The sequence below is a fragment of the Lupinus angustifolius genome, chromosome LG19 (genome assembly GCF_001865875.1).
Source record: "Lupinus angustifolius cultivar Tanjil chromosome LG19, LupAngTanjil_v1.0, whole genome shotgun sequence".
NCBI lineage: Eukaryota > Viridiplantae > Streptophyta > Magnoliopsida > Fabales > Fabaceae > Lupinus > Lupinus angustifolius.
Window position 1 is genome coordinate 5,208,026 of NC_032027.1, and position 18,019 is coordinate 5,226,044.

Sequence of the window (18,019 nt, forward strand, 5' to 3'; positions counted from 1 at the left end):
ATCTCGAACACAAATAGACATGTTGACATTCCCAGCTTGGTGGGTTGAGGAGGTCATAGAGCTAATGTATATAAAGTTACAGATCAATTTTTAGGAGGGAAAGAGAAAATGAGAGAGAATAAGAATTTGGATCATGATTTCGACTAATGTTCTAGATGCTAGTCACAAAAAGAATGTTACAAAATATTTAATCGATAATTAACGTTGTAATAACAGAAGTAACAACTTCAAACTTTTTCGAAGATTAAGGACCATCATACACATTTGAAATAAGATTAAATATCAAAATTGTATTTAAGTTAATGTGAAAAACAAAATATTATTGAATCAAAAACCTTATTTTGACAGTAACATGCTTTAATTAAATTTCTTGACATTTGCATAGAGATAAAAATGAAATGCCGGTGTTATATATAGTATATCAATAAATAGTTGATCTAGTGACGTAAGATCCTGCTGGATCCTCAAGGTCGATGGTTCAATTCATAGGAGCAATACTTGTTGAAAGGAGTAGCCATAAACTCTAAAAGAAATTAATTTTTTATCTGAAAAAATGAAAGATACATTGGTAGTATGAAAAAAGAGATAGTATAATTCATGTTTGAATTTGAAACGTAGATATAACACTAATTTTTGGATGTAAAAGTGTAAGTAGAAGTGAGATCCTAATGCTGTTGTTGCATTGAATCATTGCGAAAAGTCAAAAAGGCAGCATCAAAGACACTATTACACGCGTCAAGAAGACAACGTTGGCTGTTTTCCACTCGTCCTTTCACATCAAGCCACGTTTCATATTTTTATTTGTTAACTAAGCATTATTATAGTATTATTTCTTTCTTTTCTTTGTTTGCCTTAGGGCTTTGTTGTTGGTTTACTAATTACTAGTACTCTACTCATCATAAGCACTCCAACTCTCCAACCACTTCTCCACAAACTACATAGAACAAAGTACCATTGTTAACCCACTAATACTAATATTAACACTAAATGGTTAATGGATGTCAGAAATTAAAATGAGATATAAATGTATAAATGTGCTCGTTAAGTTTTAATCCCAGTCATGCTAAAATATAGATATAAAATGATGGTGAATACTGAATAGTGTTATTTAAGCAATTTGAGAATGTAATGTGAATCAATGTTGTTAGAGCCGGGTTTGATATTACCTTATTACAAATTAAAGCTTAATTTTGATTCTCATTTATTGTATTTTAGGAGCAATAACAAATTTTAAAAACGAAAAAAAACTCATTTTGATCATAATATTCAATAATTTATAGTGGTGAAAATAATTTTTGATCCATTTGACCCATATATGAACAATTAAATAATTCAATTAGAAAGAAAACCATTTAATGGTTTAACTAGTTTGTATATCTGGTCTAATTTAGCACCATTGGTTTGGATAGTATTATACTCACATTCTTTTTTAATTTAAGATGTTTGTACCCATAGATTATTCATACAAAGATGAGGAAAAAGAAGGAAATTATAAGAAATAGATATTGGTTATGAAAAAAAGACTGAACAAAATGGCTCAAGCATCTTATTATGAATAGAAATTTAATCATATGATTACTGTCAAAAATCATATATTGTATGTAGGAAGAGCATGTGATTGACTTAAGTAGGAGTAGTTTTCATATAAAAATTGTGAGTATAATAAATATGGGCCATACAATCAACTATAAATGATTATAATTAAAAGTCAGTCATTGATCATATGATAATCATGCGCATATATATTTTAATCAAGATCATTCAAATAAGATTTAATAATCCCTATTAAATATTCTCATTTTTATAATAATATATTGTTCTGATATGAGTTAATCCATACGGTGAATATGTAATTAGAGGCAGTAAAGTTGACTTTTCTATATCAATAAGTTTGTCTTATAAAAAAAATCATCGAAAGAGATAACTTCTCCCAATATTAATTTTATATAAACCAAAATCCAACCGAACTTAAGAATCTCAACTTATCTTAAGGGTTGTATGGAAGTTTTACTTTTATATCTTTTTGGCATTTCATATTATATGATGGACGAGATGTAATTTTCTCTTTTTTATACATATGATAAAATGTTATTAATAAAAGGAAAAACTATTGCAATAATAACATGTTTCAGACAATGATGCCGGAGCTAGCAGGTAGATATACATTGGGGGCATGTACCCGTAAGGTTTCAATATACATTTATGATATATATATATATACATGTATATATATATACATGTGTATATATATAATATTTATTTTCTCATTTATATGAAAAAATACATACAAGATATTCAAATGTTAAAAACTAAACTACTATTTCCAAAAGCAAGTAAAAAATAATAATTTTTACCTCATTCATTGTTATAGTATAATACTATAATTATAGAATTTTTATATATGATTTATAGTTTGTTATGGTCGAACAATACTTTAACTCACATTAATAATTAATATATTTATATGACTTCATGCTAAATTTGTTTTACTTAGGATGGCAACGCGGACAGGCACGGGTAGCGATTTCTCATGCCCAAATCTGCAATATTTACAGGTAACTGTGTGGGTAGCGAGTATTTATGAATATCAACGAGTTTTTAATTTTAATTATATATTTATATAATTTGTAATAATCAATATGTAAAAATATTTATTACATGAATAATATGATATTTATATGATAAGTTTATTATCATAATCAAATATGTATAATTTATTATGAAATAATAATAAAGTATATGATATATAACCTTAAAATAATAATAAATATATATAAAATTTGACTAAAAACTAAATATATAAATTTGTGGATACTCATTGCGGGTATTTCCACGGGTACCCACATGTCCATTTTTTTTTGTTTGCCGATCCCTAGTTCTACTATAAGCTAAAAACATTTTACTATAAATTGTAATGTATCATTAGCAGAGCCTAAATTTTCTGAGTGAATGGTACATATACCATAAACCACAAGCATACACTTGTATACGCTGACATTGGACCATTGTCCTTCAATTCCCTTATTCCCTTCTTCACTTTTTATTCTCTCACACTCTTCTTCTTCTTCATCTTCATCATCATCTTATTATTATTCTCAACTTTCCAACACAGTTTTCTCAATGGAAATGGAGAATCATCACCATCACCATCAAGAGTCACAATATGGTATTAATGATCTCAGGCAGCTAGTAAATGGACAAACCTCAACAACCCATTTTCCCTCAATACCACCACCACCACCACCCACGGCGGAGCTCTTCCCTGGCCACCCAAATCTGACTGCAGCCACCACTCACCATCAACACTATGACATGATGATGTTTGGTCGTCAAGTAGAAGAAATAATGCCTCGTTGCAGCCTTCATGACTTTGCATCCACCAATTCTGCTGCCGCAGCCGCCGCCACTGCAGCCACCGTTACTGGTGGCTTAGAGGCTGAGACTGCAGGCTTCATAGGTGGAGATGCCTCCACCGGAAGATGGCCCAGGCAGGAGACACTTACTCTTCTTGATATCAGATCTAGCTTGGACCCTAAGTTTAAAGAAGCTAATCAAAAGGGTCCTCTATGGGATGAAGTTTCTAGGTACAATTTTTATTTATTCTTTGTTTTCAATAACAATTATCTTAAGGAAATTAAAGGTACTCTAACCCTTATACATTACAAAAATATTACTTTTACAACCAATATAGAGTAATAGAAATTTACTGTGTTTTTTATTGACAGTAATTTTGTAAAAAAAAATAGATATTGGAGGCCTATAATCATAATCCTATGGTTATTTTAGCATGAAAATAAGTTGTTTTTTGAAGACTTGTATAGTTTTGATCATTCAACTTTTTTTTATATATATATATATATATATATATGTGTGTGTGATATGATGATATGATTATTTTATCTGAACTAAACACACTCTTACTCAGTAAGAAAAACTACGGAACATGTTTGCATAACACATTCTATGGGATCAATATTCCATTTAGCAAAAGAGAAATTATCTCCATCTACCCTAGGTAACATTCAATCCATTTTTCTAATGGAATCAGCTTTTTATTCTATTTATTACTTATCCTTCCTTTCCATCTTCAACAGTACTTGCTTCTGTTTTCCACTAGTTTTTTTCCTCAACTTGACCATTTTTAAAATCATATTTGTTTATATTTTTCTCTAACTTACTTCAATAGTATATCTGACAATTTCCTAGTAATTAAGATGACTGCACTTTGTTATAATTTGATCCCTCTGCTTTCTTGAAAACTCTTTTATATGAGTGGCAGTGTATACAATTTTGTTAAGCTTCTTTATTTCACTGGAAATAACTACACACTAGTGGTCTCTCTACTACTCAATTTTTTATTATTGATCATGTACTTGAAGTGAAAGCATTTAAGTTCATATACCAAGATTAGTATGGCTCTACCACTGTTACCTTTTCCATTTTGAAATTTTGTACCCCTCTTTTAAGTGAAACAAGTGTTTTCCTTTATTTAAAATTCATTGAACTCCTATGTCTTTTCAATCATCTATCTTAGTTATAATTATATCTAATGAAATGACATCAACCTGATGCTCTTCCTTCAAAAACTCACTTGACAGCAATTTGGAAGAGATTGAGACTATCAATCTCGAATGATATTTTATTTCATGTCTTAAGTCAATCAGAATATTATTTTTTATTATTTTTTGTTTTTAAAAGTTTTCCTCTATTTATATGACAATATGTAATTGATTCGAAACAAAGAATAAACTAACAATAATAACATGTGATATCTGTCCATTTGAATGGCCATTTCCTTTGCTTAATAGTATTTATTTGCAATAACTAGGTACCCATTTTAACGACTATGCATGTTATTGCGTAGCATTATTAATTAGGAAGAGTCAGTGTTCTATAAACATCAAGATTTCAATGTGGGAAAATGTTCCTCTAACTCATTTTTCTCACCACTTTTTCATATCTATTTTATTACTACTGGTAATCTACTAATTTTATTTTTCAAAGCAAAAAGTCCATCGATCAATAGTTATAAAATAAATATAAAAAAGAGAATGAAAACAAATTTATAAGATTATCATTACTCTTGCATTTGACATGTATGTATGTCTCTTAGTCTTAGTTTTTGTCTTCTTTCTGTAGAGACAATAAGTTGTTTGTCCTACTTTTTGTCTTTTTTCTGTACAGAGAAATAAAAAATCATATAGTATTCCTATGTTTAAGAAACATTAGTCCATTAGACTAAAGCTCATCTTTACATGAGTTCGTTCCTAGTTCTTTGTCCCTCATTGATAAGGAAAAATCATTTCTTCCCTCACAATTGTGTGTTACTCTCACAAAAATCATTTTATTTAGTTGGTAAAAAATACAATTTAAAACTAGGCATAAATATGTTTATGGTATTTATATATGTATTGAATTTTAACTTTTGTCCCTGATCTTTTTAATCTCAGTCCTTATATTTTCTGAATGTAATGTAATTGGTTCATGTCATTAGTTTTGGATAGAAATTGTTGAGGTGACTAATGGAGCTCATGTCAATAGTGTCACGTATCTCTTTATATCATCCATTTAACAGTACTTTTTTAATTTTAGATCCTACAAATTAAATACTTTGATTTTAGTCCATGTAAAATAATTAGTTTTGTTTTAGCCCCCTTTAGGCCAAATTTGGGTAGATGCTTTTGATGGCTTTTATTTTGTTTGCGTATATGCTTTTAATTATTATAGTTAACACTTTTTGGTACATGAGTAATAGACCTTAATATCAACTATATATTAAAGGTCCCGCTAGATCCTTAAAATAATTAAAATGTCAATGATTCGATTCTTGTGAGAGACACTTGTTAGAAAAGACAATCATATATTCCATAAGAGATTAATTCCTTACCCAAAAGAGTTAAGAAATACCCTTAATAATACAAGAAAATATATACACCATAGTAAAATATTTTGATTGAAATGTAAATGAAACATTACTTGCTCAATGAGAGACTTATTTACTATCTTAATGAGTTGTTTTCATATATTGTTTACATGTTACATTTTATTTTATTTTAAAATCTCTTTATTTCATTTAAAATGTGGCAATGACCACATTAACCAAGAAAATACATTTACATTACTAATATATTTCACTAAAAAAAATAGGGACTACAATTAAAATTTTGAATTTATAGGTATCAAAACACATAAAAGATGATTTGACGAAACATATGATACTAATAATATGACATCTGTTAGCTACAATAATATTTTCCATCCAAAACTAACGATAAAGATCAATTGCAAAATGTTCAAAAAATAAGTAATGAATAAAAAATTCAAGAAATAAACAAAATATCGATATAGAGAAGGAACACATGTTCATGCAATAATTTAATATTTTTTACCATGAGAAAAGTAACTGATTGAATGACATACATAATAAGACATCAAAGATTTCCATTGCACCACTCATTAGGGTTAGGTTCTCTATTTCCTACATGGTCGAGTTCATTAGCTCTTTCTTATTTTCTTATCTTAAGGTTTTGTTGTTTTACCTTCATTTCTTTCCCTTGTGTTACAATGATGTTGTTGCAGGATCATGTCTGAAGAACACGGATACCAAAGGAGTGGGAAAAAGTGCAGGGAGAAGTTCGAGAACTTGTACAAATATTACAAGAAGACAAAAGAAGGTAAAGCAGGACGACAAGATGGGAAGCATTACAGATTCTTTCGTCAACTTGAAGCCTTATATGGTGAAAACATTAACCAAACTTCAGTTCCAGAATCCAACTTTTGTACCAGCAGTGTTCCTTTTCATACAAGTAGTCATGCACCTTCTCAAACAAATCAAGAAATAATGTACCAGTCTCATCACAAGCATTGTGATAGCCTCAGCCTCACTAACTCCACTGACTTTGATACTTCATCTTCTGATGACAATGACCATACCACTGAAGGACTAAAGGACAATGACTCCATGCAGAAGAGGCCAAAGAGGGTGAGTGGGAGGAGTTGGAAGGTAAATTTGAATAAAAAATTGTAATACTAATTTGAAGTTATGCATAATTAATGTTGAAGGGTAAAATGTTAGGCTCCATGCACTAAAGATGATAATATTAGGGTGTAAAGAGTAAACAAGATAAGATTAGAAATAAATATATTAGGGAGAAAGTTGGAGAAACTTCTTTTGTAAAAAAAAATGGTAGGAATAACATCCAGTTCTAACATGTGACCCTTGGGCCCATGAATATAATGAGTCTATCACCCTCAAACTTAAATAAGTGGAGCCTCCTGCGACTTTGAACATCTGACATCATGACAAATAGTCATTATTCCTATGAGTCACTATTTATCCATGAGGTAATGGGTTCAAGTCACGAGAGGCTTTCCTTGTGGGAATAAAATATTGTAGGGTATTTAAGCTTGTGGGTGACACACTCAAATTATAATGGGTGTGAGAGGTCGCATGTCAGAATTGATGTGTTACAAGGATCGTGTCTTAGTTGGTTTGGATATGTGCGGTAGACATTGTTAAAAGCCTAAGTAAGGAAAGTATACTGAACAGAGGTTAGTCCAATTCTTAGAAGAAGAAAGAATTTATCAACAAACATGATTTATAATAAAATATTATAACATTGTTGTTGTACTAATTTTAGTTTAATGAAGCTTTGGTGGTAACGACAATAAAGTTTTCATGGTTATGAGACTTTAAGTGTGGTGGATTAATTTTTAGGTTATCATGTAAGAAAAAAAAATATATGAAGATTTTTTTATGAGTTATATGTCATATAAATGATGAAGAATTTGTTTGGGTTATTTAATTTTCCATCGGTAAGATTGCAAATAATAGTTGTGATTGAAGTTGTTTTTATCACAGTTATGGGATGAGATCGAGAAAATGTAGCTCAACTGAAATAGCTAATCTAAAATTAAAACCTTGGTCATTAGGAATAATTAGAATTGTTTATTTTATGAGTTATATAATGTCTAAAGACTCTCCTAGGATTCTATAAAGATCCTTTGTACTTTGGAGTTTGGTGGAGCAAAATATAAAGATTACATTGTCTCTTATATTTCCCCCCACTCTAACAGGTAAAGATAAAAGAGTTCATTGACTCACAGATGAGGAAGTTGGTGGAGAAGCAAGAGGAATGGATGGATAAGCTCATGAAGACAATGGAACAAAATGAAAAGGAGAGATCATTGAGAGAAGAAGAGTGGAAGAAGCAAGAGGCTGAAAGGTTAGAAAGAGAGCACAAATTTTGGGCTAAAGAGAGAACATGGATTGAAGCTAGGGATTTTGCTCTAATGGAAGCTTTGCAAAAATTAACAGGAAATGAGATTGAGTCTCAAACTCAATTATCTCTTGAAGGTATTAATGCAATTGCAACTGGAGTTCAAAACCAGAATGAAGATGGAGGAAGTGAGATACTAAATAGCACTGGTGTGAGAGGTTCTGATATCATCAGCAACAAGAAGAGAAAGGAAAACTCGAGTTGTTTTTACTTTGATGACATTAATGATCACAGGTCTAATTCTCTATATACTCAAGGAAATGGTGCCTATTGTGATATCAATGATCAAAGGCAAGAAATCAGTGAAGGGAGGCTTCAAACAAATGATGGTTCATCACCCTCAAATTCCAATGCTTGTAATGTAGTGGAAGCTGCAGATAGCTGTTTTCCCTTCTTGATGAGTGAGGGTGGGAATTTGTGGCAAAACTACAACTTAAAGGTTAACAAAGCAAATCAAAACCAAAATCAGTGAGTAGTGAAATAAGCTTTGACTTAAAAGAGGGAAGACAAATCTCATAGCCTTTTTACACTCACATTTATGTAAGCAGAGTTAACTGATATGATGATTAGGTGCTCAATCTAAATATAATTATGGGAATTTAATTAGGAGGGAAATAATAAGTTTAATGAGGGAGACATAATAATAGGTGTTGAAATATGACACTTATTGAGGTGAGTTTCTCTTTGTGGGCATGTACTTTTATTCATGCAAATGGAATTGTAATTCTATTGCTTCATATGTTGCATTTTCAATGATGTTTATATCAGTTGGTAACAGGTTTTCTCCTTCCTCCCCAGTTTTGCTTCTTTTGTGTGCAGCATTGGAATATTTAACGATGCGGTTCTTTAATTTTACTAATAAGGATCGGTTTGTGAGTTAGAGTTTTGGAGGGCGAAGGAAATAAAAGAGAAAACTTGAGAGATATAAAATATATTTATGAAATAATGAAGTTTTCCCTTACCCTTTCTTAGTTCAATCATATCCAAAACTCAACTCGTAAATACACCGTGAAACATGTGCTTAACGTTAACGAAGTTTTCTCTCATCCCAAAAACTAACCCTTGCCGATATTGTGCTTTATGCATTTGATATTTGATGTTGTTATAAGCATAAAAAGGCTTAAAGTTTTCTATTTGGTAAATACCTAATATACAATATCTAGTTTAGTTCCATCAATGCCAATTTTGCTTCTTTGTTCTATACCGTTTTTTGTGTAATTATTCATTCTTGAAAGAGGAAGCTTTGTACAGTTAAAAATAAGTGGTTGGTCTAGACATTTCATGCTAAATATTCTACATATGACAGATCTTCGATTAATTAAACAGTTTGCAACCAGATTTGTGTAACTGCAATATTGCAACTTCAAAATTGCAACAACAAATATGCGTTATAGCATACAACCGAAAAAACATAACAAAAATATCTGGTTTTGCCAACCCAGTCAATGAGCTAAGACTTCAACCATAAACCTAACTACTTCAAATTAAAGATATTTATACGGTCAACAACTATTAAATGGAGGATGGATCGAGAGAAAATTGCAACTGATAAGAAAACACACATATATTACATCACTGTAATACTTTTCTTAGAATCCATAGAGAAGAGAAATTTGGAAATGTATGAAGACATTTTCATTGAATGAAATGAGTTATCATATAACAGTTCATAACTTACTATTTATGTAGCGGATTAATTAACTTTCCTAACAAATTTCTATAAAGGAAAAATAATGTAGAAAATGCTATAAATAATGAACCAAAGGCTACATAATCAGTATAATTGTAAACTAATCCATTCCATGAGAGGGATAATAGAACCAGATGTCAATCAACATGAAACATCATCAACCAAGCATATAAACCAACATCCCTCTCAAATTGGGTGGTGGAGATAGCACAAACCCAACTTGGACACAAAAGACTGAAATGAGGCATGAGGCATGAGGCAAAGGCTTGGTGAATGCATCAGCCAACTGATTAGAGGAAGCAATGGGGAGAAGGTGAATGAGACTCTGTTGAATCTTCTCACAGATAACATGGCAATCTACCTCAATATGCTTGGATCTCTCATGAAAAACAGGATTGTGTGCCAAGTAAATGGCAGACCTGTATGTTGTCACAAGCCAAGCTACCAAGAGCCCGATCTCAGCCTCAGAAGATGACTTGCATATAGTGTTATGTTTCTTGGACTTACATGAAATGAGAGAAGAGCCAAGGAGATACAAAAACCAGTGATGGACTTTCTAGTGTCCAAACAACAAGCCCAATCTGAATAAGACAAAATAACAAGCTTAAGAGTAAAGGTGGAAGAGAAGAAAAACCCTTGAGTAGGAGAAGACTTCAAATAGTGAAGTACTCTAAGGGTTGCCTTATAATGCACATCCATAGGCTTGCACATGAAGAGTCTGAGTTGCTGAACTGCATAGGCTATGTCAGGCCGAGAAATGGTGAGATATAACAATCTCCCTACAAGGCTTCTATAACATAGAACATCAGAAAAAAGGAGTACTTTGTTCAAGCTGCAACTTAAGTGAGGGCTCAAAAGGAATCTCGGCAGGTTTGGCGGCCAAGGAACCTGAATCCTCAAGAAAAGATAAGGCATACTTTCTCTGGTTTAAGTGAATACCATCCTTCCTTCTAGCAATCTCAAGACCTAGAAAAATCTAAGAGAGCCTAGATCCTTGATCATGAAAGTGTGGTCAAGAAATTGCTTAACCAGCTGAATCTCATCAAGGTTATCTCCAGCTAAGACCATATCATCCACATACACCAAGATGGCAGTGAAGGAAGTAGGAGTAGACTTAGTGAAAAGAGCTTGATCTACTTGTGAGTGAGAATATCCTAAGGAGATCAAGGCAGCAGAAAGAGTGGTGTGCCATTCTTTGCTTGCTTGTTTCAAACCATAAAGGGACTTGTATAACTTGCAAACTTGATGAGGATTGTCAAGAAAGAGGCCTAAAGGAGGTGACATATATACCTCTTCATGCAAATCCTCATGGAGAAATGCATTGTTCATATTAAGTTATTCCAAGAACCAACCCTTAATAATAGCTAGAGCCAAAACAGCACTGACTGTGGTGATTTTGACCACATGGGAGAAAGTGTCAAAGAAATCCACACCTTCAATTGAGTGTAGCCCTTAGAAACTAACCTAGCCTTATGCCTCTCAAGAGTCTCATCAGCATGAACCTTGGTTTTATACACCCATTTGCAGCCTACAGGAACCTTCTCAGGTGGAAGGGAAACCAGAGACCAAGTGTTGTTTTGATTCAAGGCTAATAACTCAGCATCTATAGCTTCTCTCCAATGACTCAACTTAGCAGCCTGCTTATAAGTTATGGGATCAGGGGCACTAGAGATGGTGAGACAAAACTTCTTATAATCAGATGAACATCTGGAATAATCCAGAACAGAGGACAATGGATAGAGGACCTTGGGTGAGGAATTTTTGGGATGAGCAATAGTATGAGCAATGGTAAAATGATAATCTTGCAGATGAGAAGGTGGTCTTCTCTATCTAGTGGACTATCTAGAAGGAACAACACCTGAAGAATGAGTTGTGTGTGACTCAGGTGTAGAGGAAGATTGAGACTCGGAAGATGTGTTTGACTCAGAAAAAGTGTTTGACTCAGATGGATGGATTGTGTTTGACTCAAGAGAAGTGTGACCACTAACTAGAGGGCCAAAAGAGGGAGACTCATGTGTATGTTTAGACTTTAGAGGATTAGATGAAGAAATGGACAGAGGGAAGACAACTTCATGGAACACATCTCTAGATAAGAAAATCTCATTTGACACCAAGTCATAAAGGATAAAGCCCTTAGTGCCATCTTTGTAACCTAGAAACATACACTTTCTAGCCCTTGGATCATGTTTACCCTTCCCTGTGGCAAGGATGCTAGCATAAGCTAGACTAGACAACTATAAACACACATTTTTGTCCGGCCTAGAAAAAGCCCAAAACGTTTTAAATAAAAATAGTAAAATGACTTTACTTAATTTTAATGTATAAGAATAATTAAAACCATTTTATGGAGTTTTTAAAATTATTTTTGAAATTAATTAAATTAGAGAAATTAAAAAATACTTGGAACATCTATCTAGAAGCTACATTTTACAAAAAAAAAAGTAAAAAAGTAAAATATAACAAATAATAATACTAAATCTATAAAAGGTTCCTAAATCTAAGTGATTGGATTAACCGAAAATGTAACAAATAATAATACTAAATCTATGTTGATAAGGTTCCTAAATCTAAGTGATTGGGTTAACCGAAAATATAATAAATAATAATACTCAATCTATGTTGATAAGGTTCCTAAATCTAATTGATGGAGTTAACCGATAATTCAAAAATAATAATAAATAAATCAAGGTTGTTAGGGTTCCTAAATCTAAATGATTAAGTTAACCAAAAGTTCAAAACTAAATTAATTCACAAGAAAATGATTTTCTAGAAAATAAAAATTTGAATTAGGAATGGGCCACTATGAGCCCACATTCTTTTTCTTAGAAAGAGAGGACAAAAAGAGAAAATATGTTTTTCTATTTATTTATTTTGATTTTTCAAAATTTTGAATATTAAGTGTATAAAAAATAATTAAGTTTTATTTTATCCATTTTTATAAAGATTTCCGGATTAATTAAAATAAGTAAAATACAATAACAACCTAATTTGAATTTGAAAATGAGTTAACAGAAAAATTATTAAAATAAGATGGTCAAATCAGTTTTGTTAAGATCTCTTAATTCAAGGGATTAGATTTATCCAGAGTTGAAATTAGTTAACTTCAATTTTGGGATTGAGTGATTGAAATTTCACTATAAATATTGCCTAGGGTGAACACTACACATACACTAGAAACATTGAAAAACCTCTGCAAAAAAAAAAAACCTGCCACTTTGAGAGAGGGAAAATTCTATAGAGAAATTATCCGGAGCAACCGCGACCAGAATTCGCGTCATGCACCCGTCGCATCCAGTCGTTGGATCAGCCTACCTCTGCATTGACTACTGTCCAGCCAATCACAGAACGAAACACGTCTCAGCTACGGTGCAACCAGTTGCACCAGATCACTATGTCCTTGGAATACGAGATCTACCGCGTGCGCGCCTACGCTCCACTGCCGTGCAGCCAGAAGGCCTCCCAACCAAGATGCGCCACGTGTAATTGCGCGTCCAGCTACAACGACTCCTCCAATCTCCTTATGCAATGTGTCACGCGCATCTTAGGCCAGTTACACGCGATCCAGGCTCCACTGTGTAGATTCTCCTTCATTTGCAATCAGGTTTCTTAATTTATTTGTTCTAGACTATTATTTTGTGCACCATAATGATAATAATTAATTTATAAAACAAGGTTGATATATATAATTCAATAATTATTCAAATATAATAATAGTAGTATACACTAAATTGAAATTTTTTTAAAGACAATGGGTAAACATAAAAAATAGTGGAATCTTATCACTTTAATGAGTAATTAGTAATCTACTTTTTTATTTTTTAGCAATTTATTTTTTATATTCTATGTAATTATCCATCAATTATTAATAAAGATTAAGATAATTTAATTAATGATTAAGTGATAAAATAAATCACTTTGGTGCATCCTTTAATTAAATCAAGTTTTACCATATTTATTTGATAATCCATAAAAAATTTCTTTTTTTCTACTTTTTTTTTAAATCACATTTCAATAAAAATTTGAACCCCCTTTTTCTATAAATAAAATATGACAAACAACTATTTTTCAAAAAATAAAATAATTTTAAGAATGAATCAAAGATGGAGAGAAGGTCGCTCTAGAGGTCTCTTTCTTCCCAAATCATCATCGAAAGGTCGCGCTACACCGCTTCTTTTCAACCGATTAAATCTCAAAATCGATTAAATACTATTTTCTTAATTAAATAAATGATAAAAGTTAACCAAATAAAGACTTTTTTCACCAATAAATAAACATGCAAAATAAACATTTTGACTAAAAAATATATTTTCCTTAATTAAAATACAATCAACCAACAAACATTTTTCTACCTAAAAACTATGTAAGCCTTAATTCTCTTAATAGGGATACGTAGGACAAAAGTCTTGTTAGACTTAATTAAAAATAAATAAATAGTTTTGCTCATTTAAATTAATTAATTAAACATATAATATAATAATAATAATAATAATAATAATAATAATAATAATAATAATAATAATAATAATAATAATAATAGTAAAGTCATATATTTTAGTGAATGGTATCGCCTAAGGCGGGCGGGTAGAGTGTTAATACCTTCTCTACCTTGTAACCGACTTCCGAACCTGGATATCAAAAATCCAAAAGCCAAAGTAATTGGGTTTAAAAGATTTTCTACATTTTTAACTATAAAATATAGTGTCGACTCTAAATAAAGTCGTGCAGCCGAAAATCGGGACGCGACAGTTGGCGACTCTACTAGGGACTTTGTATGTATGAATTATATGTTATAAATATGAAGTACATGTTTTATGTATGTATTATTTTTGTTAATGAGTGATATATCATGTACACATTTTTTCTACCAACATATGTTCTACACCTGGATATTAGTGACACCTTTTTGAATAGAAGGGACACTAGTCTCATTGGTCGCGGTATTTACTGCTTCTAAGTGTTGGTGATGTGGACCACTCATATTGTTACCTCTTATTATGAGTTAACCACTTAAGCTGGTCTTCATTTTCTAACATCATAATATTTGAGTTCTCTATTAGAGAGAGTTGCAATATGAGCACCTTATAGGGAGTCTAGAACTTAACAAAGGCGTCCATTGTATGTTAGAACCCTATCCTATGATGTTGTACTTCTTGTGAATCTTGTGATTTGTATCATGTTCGTATTATAGCATATTGTTTGGAATTTTGTCATGTAAAATAAAAATCATGTAAAATATCGCACCTTTGACGGGAATTTCTATTCCCCTAATAAGGAGATTATCATAAAAATAAATATGGAAATTTATTTTGGACTTAAGCTAGCCTGAATGATAAAAATAAAAGAAATATAATTTAAAATATCTATATACATGTTCAAATCATAATGATGGCTAAACCACCCCCAAGATAGGGTCCATTACCCTAAGGGGCATGCATTTTGTATTTTTAGACATTTCATTCATCATGCAATAATAAAAAATACATCATTCAAAAAATTCATTCATGGATGCATAAACATAAAAAGTACATATTCAAACATTCACTCAATTATCCATTCATTTATGCATTCAAAAAATAAAATATTCATTGATTGATTTATGCATTCAAAAAATAAAAAATATTCATTGATTGACTTATGCATTCATTCATGCATCCAAAAAGATATTTTTTATTGATTTACTTATACGTACATTCATGCATACAAGATATATGAAAATTCATCAACCACTATTTATGCATGCATTTATTCATTCATCATAAATACATACATTAAAAAACATATCATTAAAAAAATCATTTCATCCATGCAAACGCTAACTCAAAAAAAAAAAACTATCGTTCAAAATAATTCATTCATGCATGCATATAAGAAGAATACATTACTCATACATTCTTTTAATTAGCTATCCATATATGCATTTTTTTATTTATAAAAAATACATCATTCATACATTCTCTTATTTATTTATATATTCATCCACTCACTCATGCATCAAAAAAATATATAATTCATGCATTCATGTAAAAAAACATATAACTCAAACATTTATTCCTTCAATGATTCATTCCACTCATCATTCATGCATTCAAAATGAAAAAATACATCATTTAAACATTCATTGACTTTTGTCTTCATACATTCACTAATGAAAATTCAACACTCAATTACGCATTCAGAAATGAAAATTCATCATTCAATTATGCATTCAGAAAGAAAAATAAAGATTCATTGACTTATGCATTCATTCATGCATTAAAAAATTATTATTTTCTAATTCACTCATGTATACATAAATACATCATTTAGACATATACTCTCGCTTATTCATACATTCATCAAAAAAATAAAATAAAAATTATTCAAAAAGAGAAAAATTTCATTAATTCGTTCATGAAAAGTACATCATTGATACACATATTTATTTATACATTCATTCATGCGTAGATTCATTAAAAAAAAACTTCATTCAAAATTTTTTATTATTTCATTAACTATTTTTGATATCTTCCTTCATTATCACAAAAAGAAAAAATTCATACATATCGTAACCTTCATGCATTCAAAATCATTTACGTAATAAATTACATTTTCTAGCATATCATGCATCATAAAAAAAAAGTTACATGCATTCCTATATTTCGTGCATCTTAAAAAGATTTGCATTGTCAACCATTCATACATCCCGACAAATGAATAATCATACACATTCCTTGCATCATTTTGAGTTATAAGTTGCATATCAATTCATGTAACATGATAAAAACAAAAAAATCACTTCATGCATATCATGCATCAATAAGAAATTATTTTTCTGCATGCATTTTATGATCTCATTGCTAAGGGCACTCATCAATTGAAGATTGGTTTTAAGAACAATAATGTTAGACTCGACTGAAAGCAATCAATATTGAAACTAAAGACATTTATGAAGATAAAGAACTCAGTTTGTGGTTGAGTCCATACTCGATAGTACATTATCTTCAACCCCAACAAATTGGGAGACCAATTTGAAAAATTCTCTTCACTTGAGTACCACAATCAAGGTTAAACCATTCAAGCATTCACTTAGAAAGATTTATATTCAAATGCATATCTTTTTAACAATATATATTAATGCATTGATCATGCAAATTTCAACATCTCATACATCATCCTACCATTCCGCACTATACTCTACCAATCATATTTACCCAAAAAAGAACACATAACCAAATAAACCCAAATAAAATTAATCTATGCATTACTGTGAGATATTTGTGTTAAGAATTCCTTAATGATCGGTGAAACACCGATCCTAGGATCTTGAATCTCATGATTCTCACACACATATATGAAACAAAGAGTGCAGTGTCATACCTGAATCCATGTTCCTGGATGTACTCCTATGATCTGCTTTTTCTGAGATAAGTTTTGGTATGATGGCCTTCCTCAACCAAATCTCTGATTCCTCTTGGGACTTGCATTTTCACTTTGATGGGGAGAGGAGAAAACTGAATTTGATTTGGTATGTTAGGGACCATAATATTCGTTATGTGTTAACTTATAGGATTCTCATTATCCCCTATGGGTTAACCTTATGGGTATCCACCCATTAAGCCCATATCCGTTATCAGCTTTTAGAAATCTAAGGGGTGCCAGTAATTAGATCATTTATAATGTAACCCCGGAAATAAATAGTTGATATCATTGCATCAAATATAAGATTCTCACCTTAATTAGAAATTATAATTTTCTAACAATCTCCCACTTGGGCTTCATATCTTCCTGAAACAATTATATTCTAGGTTCTTTAGGCGCGCATCCATATGTTATTTACGTTTAGACTTCTCCTTAATACAATCTGGTCCATCTCATATATCAACTATGGAACCACCGTAACTTTCATCACGTTTAAGTGTGACTCGACCATGATGATCACCATATTAATATACTCAATGACATAGATGAAATATGGATGAGTGACATGGAAATTTCATGCAATGTGATCTCAAACATGTCTATTTCCAACTGGTCCTTCTTTATTCTTTAGTGAGATCAATCCAAAGTCTTT

The 18,019-nt window shown here is 31.1% G+C and overlaps 1 protein-coding gene across 1 annotated transcript; it reads left to right on the plus strand.

Annotated features, from left to right (window-relative positions):
- LOC109333775 (trihelix transcription factor PTL-like) lies at positions 2,987-9,069 on the plus strand. The gene is made up of 3 exons (XM_019569343.1): positions 2,987-3,584; positions 6,580-7,003; positions 8,077-9,069. Exons 1-3 carry the CDS (start codon positions 3,121-3,123, stop codon positions 8,749-8,751), a joined length of 1,563 nt encoding a protein of 520 aa, XP_019424888.1. The 5' UTR covers positions 2,987-3,120; the 3' UTR covers positions 8,752-9,069.

Excerpts from the sequence above, each read along its gene's own strand:
- LOC109333775 (XM_019569343.1), top strand. The coding sequence starts at position 3,121 with ATGGAAATGGAGAATCATCACCATCACCATCAAGAGTCACAATATGGT. Across the intron at positions 3,585-6,579 it reads CTATGGGATGAAGTTTCTAG|GATCATGTCTGAAGAACACG; the intron begins GTACAATTTTTA and ends ATGTTGTTGCAG. Across the intron at positions 7,004-8,076 it reads TGAGTGGGAGGAGTTGGAAG|GTAAAGATAAAAGAGTTCAT; the intron begins GTAAATTTGAAT and ends CCACTCTAACAG.